Source organism: Mytilus californianus, unplaced genomic scaffold (genome assembly GCF_021869535.1).
Source record: "Mytilus californianus isolate M0D057914Y unplaced genomic scaffold, xbMytCali1.0.p SCAF_25, whole genome shotgun sequence".
NCBI classification, from domain to species: domain Eukaryota; kingdom Metazoa; phylum Mollusca; class Bivalvia; order Mytilida; family Mytilidae; genus Mytilus; species Mytilus californianus.
The window spans coordinates 2,282,666-2,304,448 of NW_026262674.1; the positions used below are offsets into that span (position 1 = coordinate 2,282,666).

The following is a 21,783-nucleotide window of genomic DNA, read 5'->3' on the forward strand; positions in this document are numbered from 1 at the left end:
ACTATTCTTTATTTTTTTGGTTTATTTTTCTCTATAAAATATAATTCTTTATATTTTTTGCCCGTTATTCTCTATTCTGTAAACCCCCATCTACACAATGTAGAAGTAAAGACACACACAACTGACATTGATAGTTACTGTAACATGTTATCATGTGGTGGAAGTCATACAGCCAGATAGTTACTGTAACATGTTATCATGTGGTGGAAGTTATACAGTCAGATAGTTACTGTAACATGTTATCATTTGACCGGTGGAAGTTATACAGTCAGATAGTTACTGTAACATGTTATCATTTGACCGGTGGAAGTTACTTAGTTATTTCGGTTGTCTTTTATTTCAGATATCAATTTCATATAAATAAAAATAATGTTTGCCTAGTTTTTATCCAGACACAACCCTCGTTCATATAAATTGAGTACGACATGTTTTCATTATGTATTTACAACAGAAAAAAGTAAATCACAATGTAAAAAAAAATATAAATACACAAAAATATAGTGCAAAAATATAAACTTCCACTAATATTATATAAAATCTGTTTCAAATTCAAATTGCATTTTTTTGAAGATAATAATGCCATAAATATATGGCGAAGCGCCTTCTTGTGGTTTCAACTGTTTGGCACTATTTACACAATTTACAATACAACAAAATCAATCTAACAAAAAAAAACTTCGAGAAGCAGTTACTTGAAAACCTTGTGGTGATTAAACTAAGAATAACAACATTCAATCATCCCTATACTTAATTCACCTAGCAATTCTATAGGTTGCACTTTGTAAATACAGTTGTTTTAGAAACCGCGTCTCTTTTAGGGAGATATATATTAATATTCATAGATATTTTGTTTTGTATACCTACTGGTTTGCAGATATGATCTCTATGTTTCATCTCATAGAGCCACAACTTGGGAATTTTTCCAGTATAAATACACATGGATAGCGGTCAAATTGAAATCTGAGGACGACCCAAAGTAAAGGAAGGTGTAGTACAGAATTTTAGTATCAGTTAAAAACTCTTAAAAGTTCGAGGCATATACATGTTGAAAATATGCCACACAGCCCTATGTTTTAACCTTTGAAATAGAAATTAGTGCATATGAACTTTTAATTCTAAGATATAATTTTTTACGAAACTTCATAGTAAAAATGGCACAGATTTAGCCGTAAAAGAAGTACCTATGGGAAATTACTTTGTTTATATTTACAGAAGTGCAACCTATAAGAACCGAGTCAATAGTGTATTAATGAAATATGTATTAATATTTACATAAAACACTGCAATATCTTCATTGTTACATTAAATAGGTTTTTATAGTAATCAATAAAGTAAGACAAATTACCTAGACATTAAGATACAAATTTATGACGATTAAGGTAAATATTCAAAAAAGTACCGTCTTTTCACACTATTTATTTGTCAACTTTTAAATTTAAAAATCATTGACGTGACAAATATGAATCAAGAAATTGTTTGATGTTTTACATAATTTTCTTATCTTGGATATCGTATTTAATTCCTCAGAGTTAATATCTTCAAGAATATCAAAAACGCGTATAACGTTATTTTCTGCTACAATTTGATTGTTTACAGCTTCGCAGAGCTATTGAAGCTTGGTCTCCAAAATGAATGCATGATTTCTATGTTGTCGTTGATTCTAAAGTCATTGTCGACACATTATCGGTTGATGATTTTTCTGTCATTTTGTTGTTAGTTGTCTGTTCTGTTGATATAACATTTGCACTGGATTGCTGCTCAGTGGTAGCTTGCTGTTCAGTTGTAGTTTGGTGTTCAGTTGTAGTTTGGTGTTCAGTAGTAGCTTGGACTGCAGTAGAAGCTGATACTGTTTCCAAACCCTCAGTTGTCTTTGATTTTATTGAACTTAAAGTAGCTTCAGTTGTTGGAGTATCTGTTGTATTTGACTTCGATCGTGAGACCGCGGTTGCATTTGAATCTGATGTCGGGTTTGTAGTGGACTCAGTTGTAGCCCCTGATTGAGTTGTCTTTACCTCAGTCGTTGCTGCAGTGGTAGTTTTGTCTACCCCAGTCGTTGCTGCAGCGGTAGTTTCGCTCTCAGTAGTCATTTGAGTTGTCGCCTCAGATCTAAACGAGTCGTCATCTTAAATAAAAGGACAATATTCTAAACAGATATATTTTCGTCTTATTTATAAGACTATAGCAAAACTGGAGACCACATGATGAAATAAATTGATGGAACATTTCGTAATAAGTCATAATCTCCTAATAATATTGAAATTGATAGTAAAGAAAAGTGTAAACAAGATTAACATCAATGGAGTTTTTTGCGTATGGAAATAAGGTAACATAATAGAAAAACAAAAGGATATGGGGGATTCATCCATGACACGAAATCAGTACATGCGCAGCAAAAAAACACATAATAAGCAAATGAACAGCGTTTTTATTGCTGTCCTTTATCTCAAAGTCACAGTGAGGCCTTCAACATAGACTGCTAACGTATGATACTGATTCTGATGCCCAATTAAATGTACAGGATGTTCAACTTATTTTGAAATAATTTTAAATGCAAGCCAAAGACAGCGGCCTAGACAAAGTTTCTGTTTTCTGTGGGTTTTTCTCAAAAACCCAATATGTATTCTTTGTTTACTTGGTTTACGGATGCCACATGTGGAGCAGGATTTTCTTATCCTTCCGGAGCACCTGAGATCACCCCCAGTGTTTGGTATTGTTCGTTTGGCTCAGTCTTTAGTTTTCTATGTTGTGTTTTGTGTACTGTTGTTTGTCTGTTTGTCTTTTTCTTTTTTCAGCCATGTCATTTTAGCCTCGATCTTGATATCTATATCTTTAAACGGGAAGCTTAATACCAAAATTTACGATGAAAGAGATGATTTTTCATTTCCTCTTGTTAATTATCCATTTTAGTTGGTGACAAAGCACAAAAGTGTCGTCATTCACCTCAAAAGCTGACCAAACCTTTAAACAGACTTATTCAGAAGGGATATAGTTACGATACTGTTGTCAGGTCATTAAAGATGGCATTTTTTGGAATTAGTATTGAATCACTCATAGGGTCTTTGCATCGTAAATAAACACATTTATTCTAAAACTAGTTGTTGGCAGGATACGGGTTATGTTCTTCTCATATATTTTATGATGGTATGATACTAAACCCCTTACGGGAGGGATTGTGCTTGATGTAGACATAATCTTTCAATCAGTTTAATTGAGGTCTGGAGCTGGCATGTCAGTAACTGTTAGTAGTCCTTTGTTAATTTGTGTTGATCATTGTCCTTTTGCTTAGTTTCTTCTGTTACCTATCCTGACATCGGACTCGGACTCCTTTTAAACAGAGTTTTACTGTGTGATTGTTTATTCTACATTGGCTAGAGGTATAGGGAGAGGCTTGAGATCTCACAAAACATGTTTAACCCTACCGCATTTTGCACCTGTCCCAAGTCAGGAACCTGTGGCCTTTGTTAGTCTTGTATGTTCTTTTTTTAGATTTTGGTTCATTTACATGTTTCGGAGTATAGTGTGACGTCCATTTTCGATGAACTAGTACACATTTTTGTTTAGGGGCTAGCTGAAGCCAGCCTCCGGGTGCGGGATTTTCTCGCTGTGTTGAAGACCCATTGGTGGACTTGGGCTGTTTTCTGCTCTTTGGTTTGGTAGTTTTCTCTTTGACACATTCCCCGTTTCCATTCTCAATTGTATCCGTTTAGTTTTGACTTATGAGTTTGAATGTTTCTTTGATATCTTTCGCCTCTCTTTTTATCTGCCACTTTGAGTCAATAAATTTTTGTTGTCCTTCTTGGAAAGGGGAAGGGGGGGGAGTTGCTATCAATGGTAATTTTGTTATTCTTCAATTCATGAATACTATAATACAAATAAAAATAATAATAATATTAAAAATGAGAATTCTAAACTGAAAAAGAAATTTGACAAACCAAGAACGTGTATCAGCTTTTGTAATTTAACGTCAGTGGTATTTTTCAACATTAACAAATAAAGATAAAATTTGGGGAATATTGAGATCTAAAATCAACTAGTTTAATCCCGCCACAGGTGCCTGTAAAATGTCAATTATTTAGCGAGTTGTTGACTTAAGTACACATTCTAATGGTATTTTAGGGAGCTACCATTTGATTATTATGGGGGGGTTGGGGGGGGTTGGGGGGGGGGGGGGGGGTTGGGGGGGGGGGGGGGGGGGGCTAGAATGAAATTTGAAAAAAAGGCAGGACAGGAGTTTTGAGCAAAAAAAAAAGCAGGATGAGCAACTTGGCAAAAAAAAAAGGCAGGATGACAATTTACGTAAAAAAAGTCAGGATAAACTAATAAAAAAAAGGCAGGACCGAATAGAGTGAAAATGAAAAAGGCAGGATAGATATTACAACTAAAAAGAAATGCAGGACCAAATTTTTCATCCTAGCCCCCCATAAATATCAAATGGTAGCTCCCTTAGGGCCTTCTTTTAATCTATTTGTTTGCTTTTGTTTTAGGGATTTTTTTTTTAATTTATGGGGATGGGGGTTTTATTTGGAGAAATAGGTGTTGATGATCATTAAATCTTTTACTAGTTTATATGGTTTGGCTAGTTTCGCATTGACGTATTCCACATATCTCTTTGACGCATACCACACATCTCATCGACGTATACGACACATCTCATTGACGTATACCACACATCTCATTGACACATACCACACATCTCACTGACACATACCACACATCTGATTGACGTATACCATACATCTCATTCACGTATACCACACATCTCACTGACACATACCACACATCTGATTGACATATACCACCCATCTGACTGACACATACCACACATCTCATTGAAAAATAAAACACATCTCACTGACGTATACCACCCATCTCACTGACACATAACCACACATCTAATTGACGTATACTACACATAAATCCTCTATGATAAATGGCGAACCTACCATCGACCAAGCATGTACACAATCCTTTATACAAAGTGATACATATTTCTCCTTCCGCACAATCTGATGAACAGGGATCACGTGATGTCTAAAAAATAAAAACAAAAATAAAAATGCTAACTAACAAATTTGAATCACTAAGAATATCACCATAACGATGAAATATAAAGGTTACCAAAAATATTTGTTCCAAGTTCTGAAAAACAATCAAGTTCGGGAACTTTTCAGATGTGCAAAATGTCATTGTTTTTTTTTTAGATCTTAAAGTACCTGTAAGGGAGCTAAAAAGAAAAAGGCAGGATGAGCAACTTGGCAAAAAAAAAAAGAACGATGACAATTTTTGTAAAAAAAGTCAGGATAAACTAATAAAAAAAATGCAGGACCGAATAGAGTGAAAAATAAGAAGGCAGGACAGAGATTACAACCAAAAAAAAAATGCAGGACAAACTATTTCATCCTAGCTTTCCCCCCCCCCCCCCCCCCCCCCCACACCCCCCCCCCCCTCCCCCCAATAAAAATCAAATGGTAGCTCTCTAAAGTCGTTCAAACCTCAATTTTACCGATAGTGTCCTTTTCCCGATTTTGACATTTTGAGTGCGTGTGATTTCGCATGGCGGGTGATGCATGAATAGAAGGAGACGCTAACACGATCGCGCTGCATTTGGAGATCCTCCGATTTCCTCAGTTTCTGTTTTGTTACCTTGATTTGTCTCTTCCAAATCGATTTACGAGGGTTGAACATCGATAAAATACTGTCGCCTTCATTTATTGTAATTCTAGGAATTATCTTTGAAAAGTTTTGTTTTTGTTGTCAGACGAATTCCACCTCAGAGACCATGTTAAATTTAACTCCTGACACAAAATCTCTTACCTGTCTATAAGGCGAGATGTAAACATATTCATATCCGGATTCTGATACAAACACTTCCGGTGATGTTTTTTCATTTATCTCACAGTGGAAAGAATCCATGTTGTAATTAAACGAATGACATCTTGGTCTTCGGATACATTCATCGAAGCAACTGTTTGGTCCATAGTTTTGAAATGTTATATAAACAGATCCATTCAGTCTTTCTCCAGATTTATCAGGACTTACACGCAAAGATCCAGATTGACAAACCTGTCCGAAAATTGTCTTTGATAAGAATATTATGAGCGCCATCTGATAGCGATATGTAAAATGTATCATTGTTATATGGTAATGTACAAGTAGGATGAAATCTTTCTGACTTTCTCAAACAACTTTTTACAGGGTTAACACTGTGACGTAATATCTTGGAGTTTTACTGCAATCCTGCAATTATAAAAGTAAAGTGATGTGAATAAGATCGTTATGTAAGATCAAGTAATGTTCACGTCCAATTTCTTTTCGCCTCCCCGACTAGAACAATTAGACGAATATAATTCATAAAATTTCAAACTTGCATCTTCAAAAAATTCCTTGATGTTTCCAAAAGAAAATATATCATTGCGGGCGTCTCTTCATCTGGTTCCGGTGTTTAATCATGATCATTGAAATAATATGCAACGAGTTATTATGTACCTAATCAATAGTCTATTAAATAATTTCCAACTTTCTATTGGATTGTTAAATGCTTTATATCAAGTTTTCATTTTCAACGTACATTTATCGATATTAATAAATGAACTTAGTCTTACGATTTTGACAAAACTTTTGTCGTATAATGATGCCCAAAATACTATATGTTCACTAAGCTAGCATGGTGATATACTTCTTCTAAGGGATTGATAAACTTACAGTATGATACATATGAAATAGATGCTCCCTCTCCCACCAACATCACAGATTGCCCTAGCCGTTTTTAGCATAAATGAATCTGAATTGTCCGTTTTTAATGCTCTTCAATCTTATATTTAGTTTGGCAATCCAACATTTTTAATTTGAGTAGGAAACGCGCGTCTGACGTACCAAAGTATACTCCTGGTATCTTTGATGGGTTGTTACAATAGGCCTTTGTCAAATCAGTGTGTAGAAAACGTTGATTCGTAACGGGAAGTGTTAATACACCAGTCAAGGTTGATATCTCACATTTTGTTTTAATTTCCATTATTTAAGTTAAGAGATGTATTTTGCTCTTGGGTTGAAGCTGAAGTAGTTTAGCAAACGGTTTAACAATAGTTGAAAGTATATATATAGATATATCATAAATTAACTGTTAGCAAAATTTTGAATGTTTCGAAATACCAAGGATTTTCTACCCAAGGAGTAGATAACCCTAGCTGTTTTTGGCAAAATATTTCGGGGTCCTCAATGCTCTTTAACTTTGTAATTCATTTAACCTTACAATTGTTTTTGTTTGAGCGTCTCTGGTGAGTCTTTTGTAGACGAGACGCACGTCTGGTTTGCATAATTTTAATCCTGGTATTTTTGATGAATTCATTCCCAGGAGTTTTGTCGTTAAATAGCGATACTGTGTTCAGTGCAAATGACAAGAAAAAACCTTAACATGTTATATTAATCAATTTTTACAACTTCAATCAATTTGTAATTTAAGGATGTTCGCTACTCTGTTTCAAAATAACAAGCTTTTATAAAGACTGTTATAAATTGATAGTATATAAATAAAGGAACTAAAAAAGCAGATAGAAATGAAGGGTCCATGTGCTTATTTTCGAGATATAAGCCATTGAAAATTTGACGGGAAATGATTCTCTCTAGATTTTTCATACATTTAACATTAGCACCTTTTTTTGTCTAAAAGTATGAACAAATAACAAGGATTTAATAAGATTTTCAAAGATGGCATTTTAAACTACATTTAACCAAATTATGAAAAGAAAAGTAAGGGTTAGTGGGCAAAATGTTTTAATGGCACTACATGGATAAAACCAGAGGATTCCGAATATCTGGCAAAAATTCAAAAACAAGAGGAGCGAACATCCTTAATCGAATCATCCTCCGTCTTAATTAACCATTGGGAATGATACTATAAACCAACTTTTTTTGCGAATACTTTATTTCGCGATTAGCCATTTCTCTCCTACCTCGTGGCGATTTAATTTCTCGATTTTCAAATTTTCTTCATGTAGTTAAATAAGGAATAATCCGATTTATACACATTCGCGACGATTTATATTCGCGTTATTTTCCGACTCGCGAAAGTCGCGAAAATAAATCGCTCGCATAAATTAGTTGGTTTACAGTATTGTTATGCTTCGCCGGTGCATGTAGTATTAATTATGTCCGTCATTCCCTCATTATAAAATCAAAACGTTGTCAGCTCTTTTTGTTGTGATGACTCCACATTTTTTTTTTATATATAACAGTAGTGTACTGATCGAGTTTTCGTGGAATTCAGGCCCCTTGACAGACTATTTCATGAAAATATAGTTTTTTGAAAGCTGTGGTATTGCCTGCATTTTTGCATCGGATCGGACTGTTGTATTTATGAAAGTTAGCCAGGACCACTTCATATGGGCAAATGTTTGATTGCAAGAGGACGGTTTGACGGACCTATGTACATGTATTACTTTTGATGTTACCTCCTATACACTTCTAGGAATATCATTGGTTAAAGGCAAACACGTGTATACCCTGTATATTTAATATGGGGTTAGTGGGCATGTTCAATTTTAATATACGGTTAGCAGTGGTGTTACGTCCCTTTATAAAAACAATACGGCGTTCAGGAAAAATCTGAAACGTTTCACCCGGACAATAGATGAAGAAATTGATTATGGAAGATTGAAATAAATGAGGAAGACACATTATAAGCTAATAAGTTGTTATTGTTGGCATTTGTTTTTGTTTAGACCAATGGGAGTAGGTTCTTTGTATTGAAGACTTGATCACTTTGATAGGCCACTAGTCTAAATGCCTCATGTTAAGATAGTCGGTAAAATAAATTCGTTCACAGCGTGCTAGTAATGCCTCTGCCTCAGCCACTAAGTGGTAGAGCTTAAATTAGCATTGGCAATGGCTAACCTAAGAAATAGATAAATTCCGAGTTTGTGTTTTGGTTCGGTTGATCGATCTTTCCGGATAAGGCTGAAGACCTTGCATTCGTGTTGTACCGACAACGGTTGATCGATCTTTCATGATAAGGCTGGTCATGAAGACCTTGCATTCTTGTCGTGCAGACCACAGTTGATCGATCATCCGGATATGGCTGGAGACCTTGCATTCGTGTCGTACCGACAACGGTTGATCGATATTTCCAGATACAGCTAAAGACCTAGCATTCATGTCGTACCGACAACGGTTGATCGATCTTTCCGGATAAGGCTGAAGACCTTGCATTCATGTCGTACCGACAACGGTTGATCGATCTACCGGATAAGGCTGAAGACCTTGCATTCATGTCGTACCGACAACGGTTCATCGATTTTCCGGATTAGGCTGAAGACCTTGCATTCATGTCGTACCGACAACGGTTGATCGATCTTCCGGATAAGGCTGAAGACCTTGCATTCATGTCGTACCGACAACGGTTCATCGATTTTCCGGATTAGGCTGAAGACCTTGCATTCGTGTCGTTTCGACAACGGTTGATCGATCTTTTCGGATAAGGCTGAAGACCGTGTATTCATGTTGTACCAACAACGGTTGATCGATCTGTCCGGATAAGGCTTAATACCTTGCATTCATGTCGTTCCGACAACGGTTGGTCGATCTCTCTAGATAAGGCTGAAGACCTTTCATTCATGTCGTACCGACAACAGTTGATCGATGTACGACAACAGTTGATCGATCTGTCCGGATAAGACTGAAGACCGTGCATTCATGTCGTACCAACAACGGTTGATTGATCTTTCAGGATAAGGCTCAAGACCTTGCATTCATGTCGTTCCGACACATGTAGCTAAACCGATATTTGATAATCAATTGACTAAATTAAAAGAACATCACAGTTTTGGTCCTGTGTTGGTGGAACATGTTTCTATTAGCCATATAAATTGAGCTATGCATATAAATGTGATAACTGCTGGAATTTGAATGGTATTGTGCTTAAATTTCATTTTCACATTGGTTATTTAATTATAGGATACATTTATACAATTGATATTCATAAAATCAATTATCTAAATCTCCCGTCATTTTCCATTTTAAAAGTATATTGACAAAATAAGGCTTCTGTTTGTACGTTGTTTGGTAGCATTTACATTATTAATGATGATATTCATTTAATAGATTATAGTAGCTTTTACACCAAATACCTTTTCTGTATGAAATAAATTTGTTTACAAATGACTTAGTGAAAATAGAAGCCAAGGCTGAAGATAGACTACAAGGTCAGAAGGTCAACAATATTTCATCAATACAAATTTTCCGTCTTTAATCTAGGCTACTATTTCGCAAAGTAAATACTCAACATTTATTTACATTATGCTTATTCATATACTGATCGTCAATTTAAGTATGTTCGCGACTCTTGCTTTTTGACTTTTTGTCAGAAATTCTGAATCCTCTAGTTTTATCCATGTAGTACTAATAAAAAAAAATCCCGCTAACCCCTACTTTTCTGTTCATAATTTTATTACATATAGTTGAACTAGCCATTTATGAAAATCTTATAAAATCATTGTTATTTTTTCATAGTTTCTGAAAGAAAAAAGATGCCAATGTTAAATGTATGAAAAATCTAGAGAAAATCATTTCCCGCCAAATTTTCAATGGCATATATCTCGAAAACAAGCACACGGACCTTTCATTTTTTTCTGTATTTTTAGTTCCTTCATTTATATACTATCAAGTGCTCCACGAAACCTCTTTCTAAATTGTTAACATCTATTTTATCAGCAATCAAAGCCGGGCTCCAAAGTTATTGTGAAACTGCCTATTCTAGAGGTGGCGTGAATCAGATGTGGATACTAAATAATTCCAAAGATCTGTTAGAGTACATACAATATAAGACTCTCTCATCTTGCAATAGTATTAAAACGTTTGACTTTTTTACATTTTACACAAGTATCCCCATTCCAAACTAAAAGACAAATTGAAAGAGTTGGTATTACTTAGTTTCATCAAAAAGAATGGCGAACGTAGATACAAGTATCTTGTCTTGGGGAGGGATAAAACCTACTTTGTAAAGAATCACTCTGATTCAAACAAAAAATTCACTGAAACTTACATTATCAAGATGCTTGATTTCTTGATTGACAACATATTTGTTACGTTTGGAGGACGTGTTTTTCAACAGACTGTCGGAATTCCAATGGGAACCAATTGTGCCCCTCTTCTTGCCGACTTGTTTCTTTATTATCATGAGGCTGACTTCATACAGGAACTTCTTAGGAAGAAAGATAAGGAGTTAGCAATATCCTTTAACTTTACGTTCTGCTATATAGATGATGTTCTCTCACTAAATAACACAAAATTTGGTGACTATGTTGAACGAATCTATCCCATCGAACTAGAGATATAGGATACTACAGATACAGTTAAGTCTGCCTCATATCTTGACTTACATCTAGAAATTGACAATGAGGGTCGGTTGAAAACAAAACTTTACGACAAAAGAGATGATTTCAGCTTCCCAATTGTGAACTTTCCATTTCTATGTAGCAACATTCCAGCAGCGCCTGCATACGGAGTATATATCTCCCAATTGATACGATATTCCCGGGTTTGTATTTCCTATCATGATTTCCTTGATAGAGGATTGCTGCTCACAAGGAAGCTATTGAACCAAGAGTTCCAAATGGTGAAGTTGAAATCATCCCTTAGTAAATTTTACGGACGCCATCACGAGTTTGTTGACCGTTATGGAATAACCGTTTCACAGATGATATCGGATATGTTCCTTATGTCGTAACTACAATACCCTTCCCTTTTCACGAATGTGACCTACCGAATTAGACTATTTTCCGGATTTGTAATAACATAAGCAACACGACGGATGCCACATGTTGAGCAGGATTTGCCTACCCTTCCGGAGCACCTGAGATCATCCCCAGTTTTTGGTGGGGTTCGTGTTGCTTAGACTTTAGTTTTCTATGTTGTGTCATCTGTACTATTATTTGTCTGTTTGTCTTTTTATTTTGGCCATGGCGTTGTCAGTTTGTTTTCGATCTATGAGTTTGAATGTCCCTCTGGTATCTTTCGTCCCTCTTTTATAACAGTCTTTTAAAAAGCTTATTATTTTGAAACAGAGGAGCAAACTTACTTAAATCAAAAGTACTATTTATATACTCTAAACTATCAATTATTTCAATTATAGTATGAAACTGAAGACAATATCTTATTTTTTTAAAACGCTACATACACATTCTACATCTTTATTTCAAGCTGACGACAATAGTTACAATTTTAAATCTGATTGTGTACTGCATTCAATTTTTGATATAGCACTTTGAGGATGCAGACAATTATTGCGCTAAGCATCGCCTACTCATGTGATCACGTTTGTTTATATTACTTGTCGAAATACGCATCTGGTGCAATAAAATTGGTATCGTTTATGTAATTACAATAATGTCGTTGTTTGTTTATCGGAAATTTTGTTAACGCAAGATGTGGGGCTCGTGATTGGATGATGCAGATTAGAAGTATTATTGTTTTTATTTGAAGGCTTTTACATTGAACAATTCCTAACAACTATACTAGTTCCATTCTCAATTTTATAGTATCTATTTTTATAAAGTGTTTTTATATTGCATTAACAAAGGAGGCAAAACTTTTCTTTCCAATTAATTGTACAATTTAGAAGCTTCCTTCACCGCTGTCTCAGGTTAGGGGAGGGTTGAGCGCTCAATAATATGTTTAACCCCGCCACATTCTTTATGTGCCTGTCACAAGTCAGGAGCCTGTAGTTCAGTGGTTGTCGTTGGTTCATGTCGGTCATATTTGTATATTATTTTGTTATAAATCTAGCCGTTAGTTTTGAATTGAATTGTTTCATATTTTTTTATAGCCGACTATATGGTATGGGGTTTTCTCGTTGTTGAAGGCCGTACGGTTACCTCATCTCCTTATTTATATATTAACAATTGCATTTTAGGGCAACACTGATCGCATTGCTATTTACCTTTTTGCCGTAATAAAACGTTGGTAGCTCTTGCAATAGGAATTGCTACTCTTTTCTTCTATTTTTATTCTTCAAGAACAACTAAATTTGAGCACTATATACTGGTACTCTTATGAAAGTGCATTGTAAATGATCGGTCACTTAGAACCTTCACATGTACGACCAATCTCTTGGAACCTACACATGTACGATCAATCTCTTGGAACTTTCACATGCATGTACGATCGGTCTCTTGGAACCTCCAAATGTACGATCGGTATCTTGGACCCTTCACATGTACGATCAGTCTCTTGGAACTTTCACATGTACGATCGGTCTCTAGGAACCTTCACATGTACGATCAGTCTCTTGGAACCTTCACATGTACGATCGGTCTCTTGGAACCTTCACATGTACGATCAGTCTCTTGGACCCTTCACATGTACGACAAGTCTCTTGGAACCTTCACATGTACGACCAGTCTCTTGGAACCTTCACATGTACGATCAGTCTCTTGGACCCTTCACATGTACGATCCGTCTCTTGGAACTTTCACATGTACGATCGGTCTCTAGGAACCTTCACATGTACGATCAGTCTCTTGGAACCTTCACATGTACGATCGGTCTCTTGGAACCTTCAAATGTACGACCAGTCTTTTGGACCCTTCACATGTACGATCAGTCTCTTGGAACCTTCACATGTACGATCAGTCTCTTGGAACCTTCACATGTACGATCGGTCTCTTGGAACCTTCACATGTACGATCAGTCTCTTGGAATCTTCACATGTACTATCAATCACCTAGAACCTTCACATGTACGATCAATCACCTAGAACCTTCACATGTACGATCGGTCTCTTGAAACCTTCACATGTGCGATCGGTCTCTTGGAACCTTCACATGTACGATCGGTCTCTTGGAACCTTCACATGTGCGATCGGTCTCTTAGAACCTTCACATGTACGATCGGTCTCTTACAATTTCACATGTACGATCGGTCTCTTAGAACCTTCACATGTACGATCAGTCTCTTAGAACCTTCACATGTACGATCGGTCTCTTAGAACCTTCACATGTACGATCAGTCTCTTGGAACCTTCACATGTACGATCAGTCTCTGAGAACCTTACATGTACGATCGGTCTCTTGGAACCTTACATGTACGATCAGTCTCTTGGAACCTTACATGTACATGTACGATCAGTCTCTTGAAACCTTCACATGTACGATCAATCACCTAGAAACTTCACATGTACGATCAGTCTCTTGAAACCTTCACATGTACGATCAGTCTCTTAGAATCTTCACATGTACGATCGGTCTCTTGGAACCTTCACATGTACGATCAGTCTTTTGGAACCTTACATGTACGATCGGTCTCTGGGAACCTTCACATGTAGGATCAATCACCTAGAACCTCCACATGTACGATCAATCAACTAAAACCTTCACATGTACGATCAATCACCAAGAACCTTCACATGTACGATCAATCACCTAGAACCTTCACATGTACGATCAGTCTCTTGGAACCTTCACATGTACGATCGGTCTCTTGGAACCTTCACATGTACGATCAGTCTCTTGAAACCTTCACATGTACGATCAGTCTCTTAGAACCTTCACATATACGATCGGTCTCTTGGAACCTTCACATGTACGATCAGTCTCTTGGAACCTTCACATGTACGATCAGTCTCTTGGAACCTTCACATGTACGATCAGTCTCTTGGAACTTTCACATGTACGATCAGTCTCTAAGAACCTTCACATGTACGATAAGTCTCTAAGAACCTTCACATGTACGATCGGTCTATTGAAACCTTCACATGTACGGTTAATCACCTAGAACCTTCACATGTACGATCAATCACCTAGAACCTTCACATGTACGATCGGTCTCTTAGAACCTTCACATGTACGATCAGTCTCTTGGAACCTTCACATGTACGATCAGTCTCTTAAAACCTTCACATGTACGACCAGTCTCTTGGAACCTTCACATACGATCGGTCTCTTGAAACCTTCACATGTACGATCAGTCTCTTGGAACCTTCACATGTACGATCGGTCTCTTGGAACCTTACATGTACGATCAGTCTCTTGGAACCTTACATGTACGATCAGTCTCTTGGGACTTTCACATGTACGATCAGTCTCTTCGAACCTTCACATGTACGACCAGTCTCTTGGAACCTTCACATGTGCGATCGGTTTCTTGGAACCTTACATGAACGATCAGTCTCTTCGAACCTTCACATGTACGACCAGTCTCTTGGAACCTTCACATATACGATCAGTCTCTTGGAACCTTCACATGTACGATCAGTCTCTTAGAACTATCACATGTACGATCGGTCTCTTGAAACCTTCACATGTACGATCGGTCTCTTGAAACCTTCACATGTACGATCGGTCTCTTGGAACCTTCACATGCATGTACGATTGGTCTCTTGATACCATCACATGTACGATCAGTCTCTTGAAACCATCACATGTACGATCGGTCTCTTGAAACCTTCACATGCACGATCAGTCTCTTGGAACTATCACATGTTCGATCAGTCTCTTGGAACCTTCACATGTACGATCGGTCTCTTTGAACCTTCACATGCACGATCAGTATCTTGGAACTATCACATGTACAATCAGTCTCTTAGAATCTTCACATGTACGATCGGTCTCTTGGAACTTTCACATGTACGATCGGTCTCTAGGAACCTTACATGTACGACCGGTCTCTTCGAACCTTCACATGTACGACCAGTCTCTTGGAACCTTCACATACGATCGGTCTCTTGAAACCTTCACATGCACGATCAGTCATTTGAAACTACCACATGTACGACCGGTCTCTTCGAACCTTCACATGTACGATCAGTCTCTTGGACCTTCACATGTACAATTGATTACTGGGATTGATGAACGTAACTGCAATTTATTGATGTTACAAGATGGCAGACGAAGAATAATGTAAAATAATTTTTAAAAAAATAAGTACCAATAAGAAATCATTATTTAGAATTTTTTGTATTTTTTGGCATGACGTAATTAAGGGGTAATATGACATCTAAGGGAGTTAACTCTTTTCAAAAATCCGCTAAACGTTTTATTGAATCACATAATATTAGTAAAGAGAAATCATGCTTCACCATGATCGAAATTAATGTTTGTCAAACGCTATATATGTCAACAGTTGCAATTTACTGGTTAAAACGTTAAACAAAACACTTAGATTTTTCTATCCGGCCTAAGGCATAGATGGCCTTAGCCAGATTTTGCATTTCTTCCGGAATTTATGGTTTTCGATGCACTTAAAATTTTTATGATAACTTGTTTGAACATTCTGACAATGGAAAATCAAAACGTTGGTAAAAATACAACATTCTAAAACCTATGAATTCATGAAACATCCTTACTAAAGGATGTTCTCTCCTCTTTTTCAAAATAACAAGTTTTTGAAAAGACTGTTATAAATAATGGTATATAAATAACAGTACTTAAAAAGCAGAAAAAAATGAAAGGTCCGCGTCCATGTTTCTGAGATGCATGTATAATTAATTGAAAACTTGGCGGGAAATAATGTTCTCTGGATTTTTTTATACATTTATCATTTGTACCTTTTCTCTTTCAAAAACAATGAAAATAAACCAATTTTTGTATAAGATTTTCAAATTGGCCTATTCAACTATATTTAATAAAAATTATGAAAAGAAAAGAAGGGGTTAGCGGACAAATTGTATATTGGCACTACATGGATAATACAAGAGGATTTCGAATATTTGACAAAAAGTCAAAAGCAACAGATGCGATAATTCTTAAGATTTTAAAGAAAACTGTAAGAAGTAGTACGTGATTATTAATGAGTAAACTATCCACTAAACGTGAACAACTACCCCGTATGACCTTCAACAATGAGCAAAAACCATGTCGTAAAAAAAGCTATAAAAGACCCCGGGATGACAAATGTGGAACAATTCAAAAAGAAAACAAACGACCCGATTTATGCTTTAAACAATAAACGGAAAACAATTCTAACAGATAACAACCAACGGCAACCATTAGATTACAGGCTAGTTAGCGTTCAACCCTCTTTAAGCTAGTGACAGTGGTTTCACAGTCTAACAATCGAACAAACAGGAACAATCAGTTGAAAGGGGACTAGACTAATCAGATCGGTACTAAGCACATAACACTAACTTACAACATGACAAAAGACATGAGGCGATGGTCATTCTGTAAATTCACCCAACTAGTATCAATCAAGGTAATGTGTGTTTCCCATATTCATATCTGAAAGTTTGTTCAAATCCGAGATTACACTAATAAAAAGACAATGTTTCCAAGACTGAAATACAAAATCAGTACGCCTCCAAACCGATCGATATATATTTCCATGGCCTGTACAGACTTTTTCACTCTGTAAAAAATATTTTTAATGGTTTATAGTTTTTATAATTAATATGATGGTGAAATCAATAGAACATGTTTCGAGCAAACTGAATTATTTACAAGTTGTTAAAGATAATTAAAAAAGAAGAAATCGGATATTTGTCTTCGATTTAGCAGTTAATAGATTCTGTCAATTAAAATGTTAACGAGTTATATGATATTGTTTAAGTCATCTAAATGTAAATACCTTATTTTTTTATTTCGAAGTTGTTTGAAGGTAAACTTCAGATTTTCACTCAATATCGTACCTTTTACAGATCTCGCCCCATATTGAATTTACAGACACGTACGCATTGGAATATCCAGGGGTGTATTCCGGTGGTTGGAACCCCCCTTATTTTTCGATTTTTTTTACGATGTTTTTGTTTTATATTAATTATGTGAACGTGTCATGGTGTTCCGGGGGTTGGACCCACCCCCCCCCCCCCCCACCCCCCCCCTTTCAAAATGGCTGGATCCGCGCCTGCCCCGTATATATTGTACTAGGTATTAGGTCACTAGTACACTGTTACTTATAATATCTACAATGTTTTAGATAACATTTTCTAAAAAAAATTATTCTAAATTTGAAGTTAATTTGGTTACTAGTATTTTAAGTGCTTTTGGAATGAATGTTTTTATAATTTGTGTTGTTGTCCCTGAAGTATAATTGTGTTTTTTTGTATTACTGATGCAAGTCAATTCTTTTATTTTACGTTATTTATAGTTAATGAATTGCAATTCATTCATTCGTTCATTCTTTTAATTCGCTTAAAAACGAGGATACATCCAAACTAACACGTTATTTTATGTATTTTCCTTTTTAAAGCTTTTAAAAATTAATGGTAATTGCTTGCATAGATTCATACATGTGATACATTTTGTCTAGAGAGTTAAAACTATTAATAATAAAATGTTAATGTTCTACTTTGTTATACAGAGAACAATAGGGTATTAATTATGTATTACTGTGTAGGCAAGCCAATCAAGTCTTTGAAATATCATAATCATAAAAAGTACTAGATGAAAATCAAACCACAATAAGCGATTCAATTTCAAATTACTTTGGCTTTTATATCACAATTGTAATTCATTGAAGCAGCGGTCTAAATTGATGTAAAAACCTCTGAGTGTTAGTGTGTAACGCCACTGTTGGTTATTTAATGGCAACCAGATTACACGGAGAGAACTTCGGCAGGAAACCCGCAATCCTATATTGAATTATAGGACTGTAAATTCAAAAATAAGAAGATGTGGTATGATTGCTAATGAGACAACACTCCACCAGAGACCAAAATGACATAGCAGTTAATAACTATAGGTCACCGTACGGCCTTCAACAGTAAGCAAAACCAAACCAAATAGTAAGCTGTACTGTCTTATACTTTATACCCGTATGTTAAGGAAGAGAATTAGTCTATGTATTTGAACTGATTCATAGTTTATGACCAAACTCTGTAAAGAACCGTCAAAATTCCATTTACTAGTAATTGGTAAATTCAACAACACTCACCGTAATCTTGCTGATATTTTTTCGTTAATTAATCAAGAATTAATCAAATATACTGACGAAATTTACCCAAAGGAACTTAGTAATACTTTACATAAATCAAAAAAATATATTAACAGCAATAGCTGTCCCTTCCTAGATTTAGATATTTCAGTTTTGCACTAGAACCTCTACAGTAAAATTTCCAACAAAAAGGACGATTTTCTTTCCCTATTGTTAATTTTCCTTGTTTGGGCGGTGATGTTCCTTTAGCACCGTCTAACGGTGTTTTTTTTTTATCCCAACTCGTTCGCTATGTCCGTGTCTGTAGTGACGTTTTGCATTTCATTAAACGTAATCTATGTATTACTATGGAACGCCTCAGCTGTCTTACGTGGAACTCTGATTTTACTTTATGTTGTTTTATTATTACTTGATGATATTTTGTCTTTACTTAATATGGTTTTGACATTACGTAATGATGTTTTGACATAACTCAATATGGAATAGTCATTACTTAATGCTATTTCGATATTACACGATATGGTTACGTATTGACTTGATATATTTTGTCATTACTCAATATGGTTTTGTCATTACTCGATGTGGTTTCACCATTATTTAATGTGGTTGTGTCATTCGTCAATGTGGTTTTAACATTACTTGATGTGAATATGACTTAACGTTATGTAGTTGTTTCATTACATGATGTGGTTTTGTTATTTCGTAATGATGATTTGCCTATTCTTTATATGGTTTTAACATTACGTAATGATGTTTCAAAATTTGACGATTTTACACTACATGATGTGTTTGTTTCATTATTTGATGTGGTCCTGTCATTCTTTGATGTGGTTATCCCATTTCTTGATGAGGTAAAATCACGTGACCAATTCGGAAAAAACCTGTTCTATTTTTAGATAGATTTCCATGTTGTATGTGCCTTGGATGAGTGTGGCCATCCATCGAATTGGAGTTCAAATTAAAGTTAGGGTTACTGTTTGAGTAGAACTTTGAGTTAGTCTCCGATTCCGAATTCAAGTCATTATTAGAATTAAAGTTTTAGTTAGAATTGAGTTTCGAGTTGGACTTCAAGTTTGAGTCACATTTAAAGGTAGAGTTCTAGTTACACCATTAAATTTGAGTCACTTTTTGAGTTTGAGTAAGATTCGAATTTAAGTCTCATTTAGATTAATTAAGTTTTTGAGTTGAAATTCGTGCTATCTTATATGAGTTTGTAATTAAATTTTCTATCGCGGAACAAGGACTTTTGCTCGGGATTCCGAGAAAGAGGGCTCCGGGGTATGCGTACAGAAGATTAACAATGTTACAGTATACAAAACGCAACATAGAAGTTGAAATAAAGTTAGATGTGGTGTGATTGACAATGAGACAACTATCCACCAGAGTTTAAATGCAGTTGATGTAAGAAATCATATATAGGCAACCGTACAGCCTTCAACACACCATATAGTCAGCTATAAAAGGCCACCATGCACCATGTGAAAAAATTCAAACGAAAAAAAAAACGGTCTTATTTATATTTAAACAATCTACAAAAAAAAAATGACACACATTTATACAACGACAACAATTGAACTTCGTGCTCCTGACTTGGGGCAGGTACATAAAGAAAGTGCACGTGGCGGAGTTTAACATGTATATGAGCGCTAAATCCTAACCTTACATTGGACTGTTACACTTGTGAAACAGCACAACACGAGAAAAAAATGTAAACTAGACAAAGTGATGCCCCGCACTCAACTCATTTAACCGCTTATACCCCAAAAATGAAAAAAAAAAAGTTCAATTATCTCCCAAAAGAGCAAAAGATAATAAAAATAAAAACCCTGACCACATGCACACCTTCAATATATGTACAAACAGCCAGCAGAGCGAAAACTTCCTAGCATTCAAACTGTAGGAGGAGTTATCTGGAAACGCTCTTCTTATGCAAGTAAATTTCCCAAAAAATTACAAAGTTCAACTATCTCCCAAAAGAGCAAATATTAATAAACATTAAACCCTGACCACATGCACACCTTCAATATATGTACAAACAGACAGTAAAGAGAAAACTTCCTAGGATTCAAACTGTAGGAGGAGTTATGCGGAATAACTATATACCCATAATGGGACGGACAGACGGACGGACGGACGGACAGGGGTGAAACAATATGCCCCCCCCCCCCCCCAACTTTCAGTTGCGGTGGCATACAAAACAGTTTCATTTGGCTGACTCAATAGATCGGTATGACAGGGTAATATAAATCCATCGGGGTGATCTCGGATGCTCCAGAAAGGCACCCGTCGTGTTATTCGAGAAAGTACAAACCCAGGATTTGGTTTTATTTGGTAGTTCACATTCAAGACAAAGATGACGATATTATGGTTACGACCACTGGAACATGTCCGTCGTCACATGTGATACAGATATTCCAAAAAGTTTATTTTTCAATAAGTGCGAGGTAGATCAGGGAATTCAATTGATTTCAAATAAAAGATTGATATTTGTATATTAGTTCAAATGATCATTTACGATAAAAAAAAATCGGAGAATTCTTATTTTATAGTATTGATGCTTTGTCGCTAAGTCCGAGCCCCCTCCCCCCGTTTCCCTGTAACTTTAGTGTGAGTTGATTTGAAGTGCTTCATTTGCTAACATTAAAGTTCAAGTCGTTTGATTTGTGTCGAGCCTGCGACATCAATGTAGCGGCAGTGAGACCCAACAAACCTATATTTCGTCGTCGATAGTGGCGTCGGCGTCTCCATCTCCATTCTTTTTTTATTTCTATTGAGTTTAACCTTTCATTATACATGTTACTAAACACGTATGCCATTATAATTTTGTACTTTTAGAATATCATACTGTATTTGTTTACCTCAACTATTGTATCTGTATTTATATTGTATGTTTCTCTGTAAACTTGTAATTAGTTTTTAGAGAAT

The 21,783-nt window shown here is 35.8% G+C and overlaps 1 protein-coding gene across 1 annotated transcript in view; it reads right to left on the reverse strand.

Annotated features, from left to right (window-relative positions):
* Positions 1-314: 314 nt before the first annotated feature.
* The window catches only part of LOC127732535 (spore coat protein SP96-like), a 54,693-nt gene continuing 33,224 nt past the window's right edge, over positions 315-21,783 (reverse strand). Inside the window, exons 2-4 of the mRNA XM_052241585.1 lie at positions 5,815-6,237; positions 4,944-5,031; positions 315-2,122 (exon numbers count right to left, since the gene is read on the reverse strand). Coding sequence (XP_052097545.1) covers positions 1,644-2,122; positions 4,944-5,031; positions 5,815-6,132 — 885 coding nt within the window. The 5' untranslated portion in view covers positions 6,133-6,237 and the 3' untranslated portion in view covers positions 315-1,643. The remainder of the gene's footprint in view (positions 2,123-4,943; positions 5,032-5,814; positions 6,238-21,783) is intronic.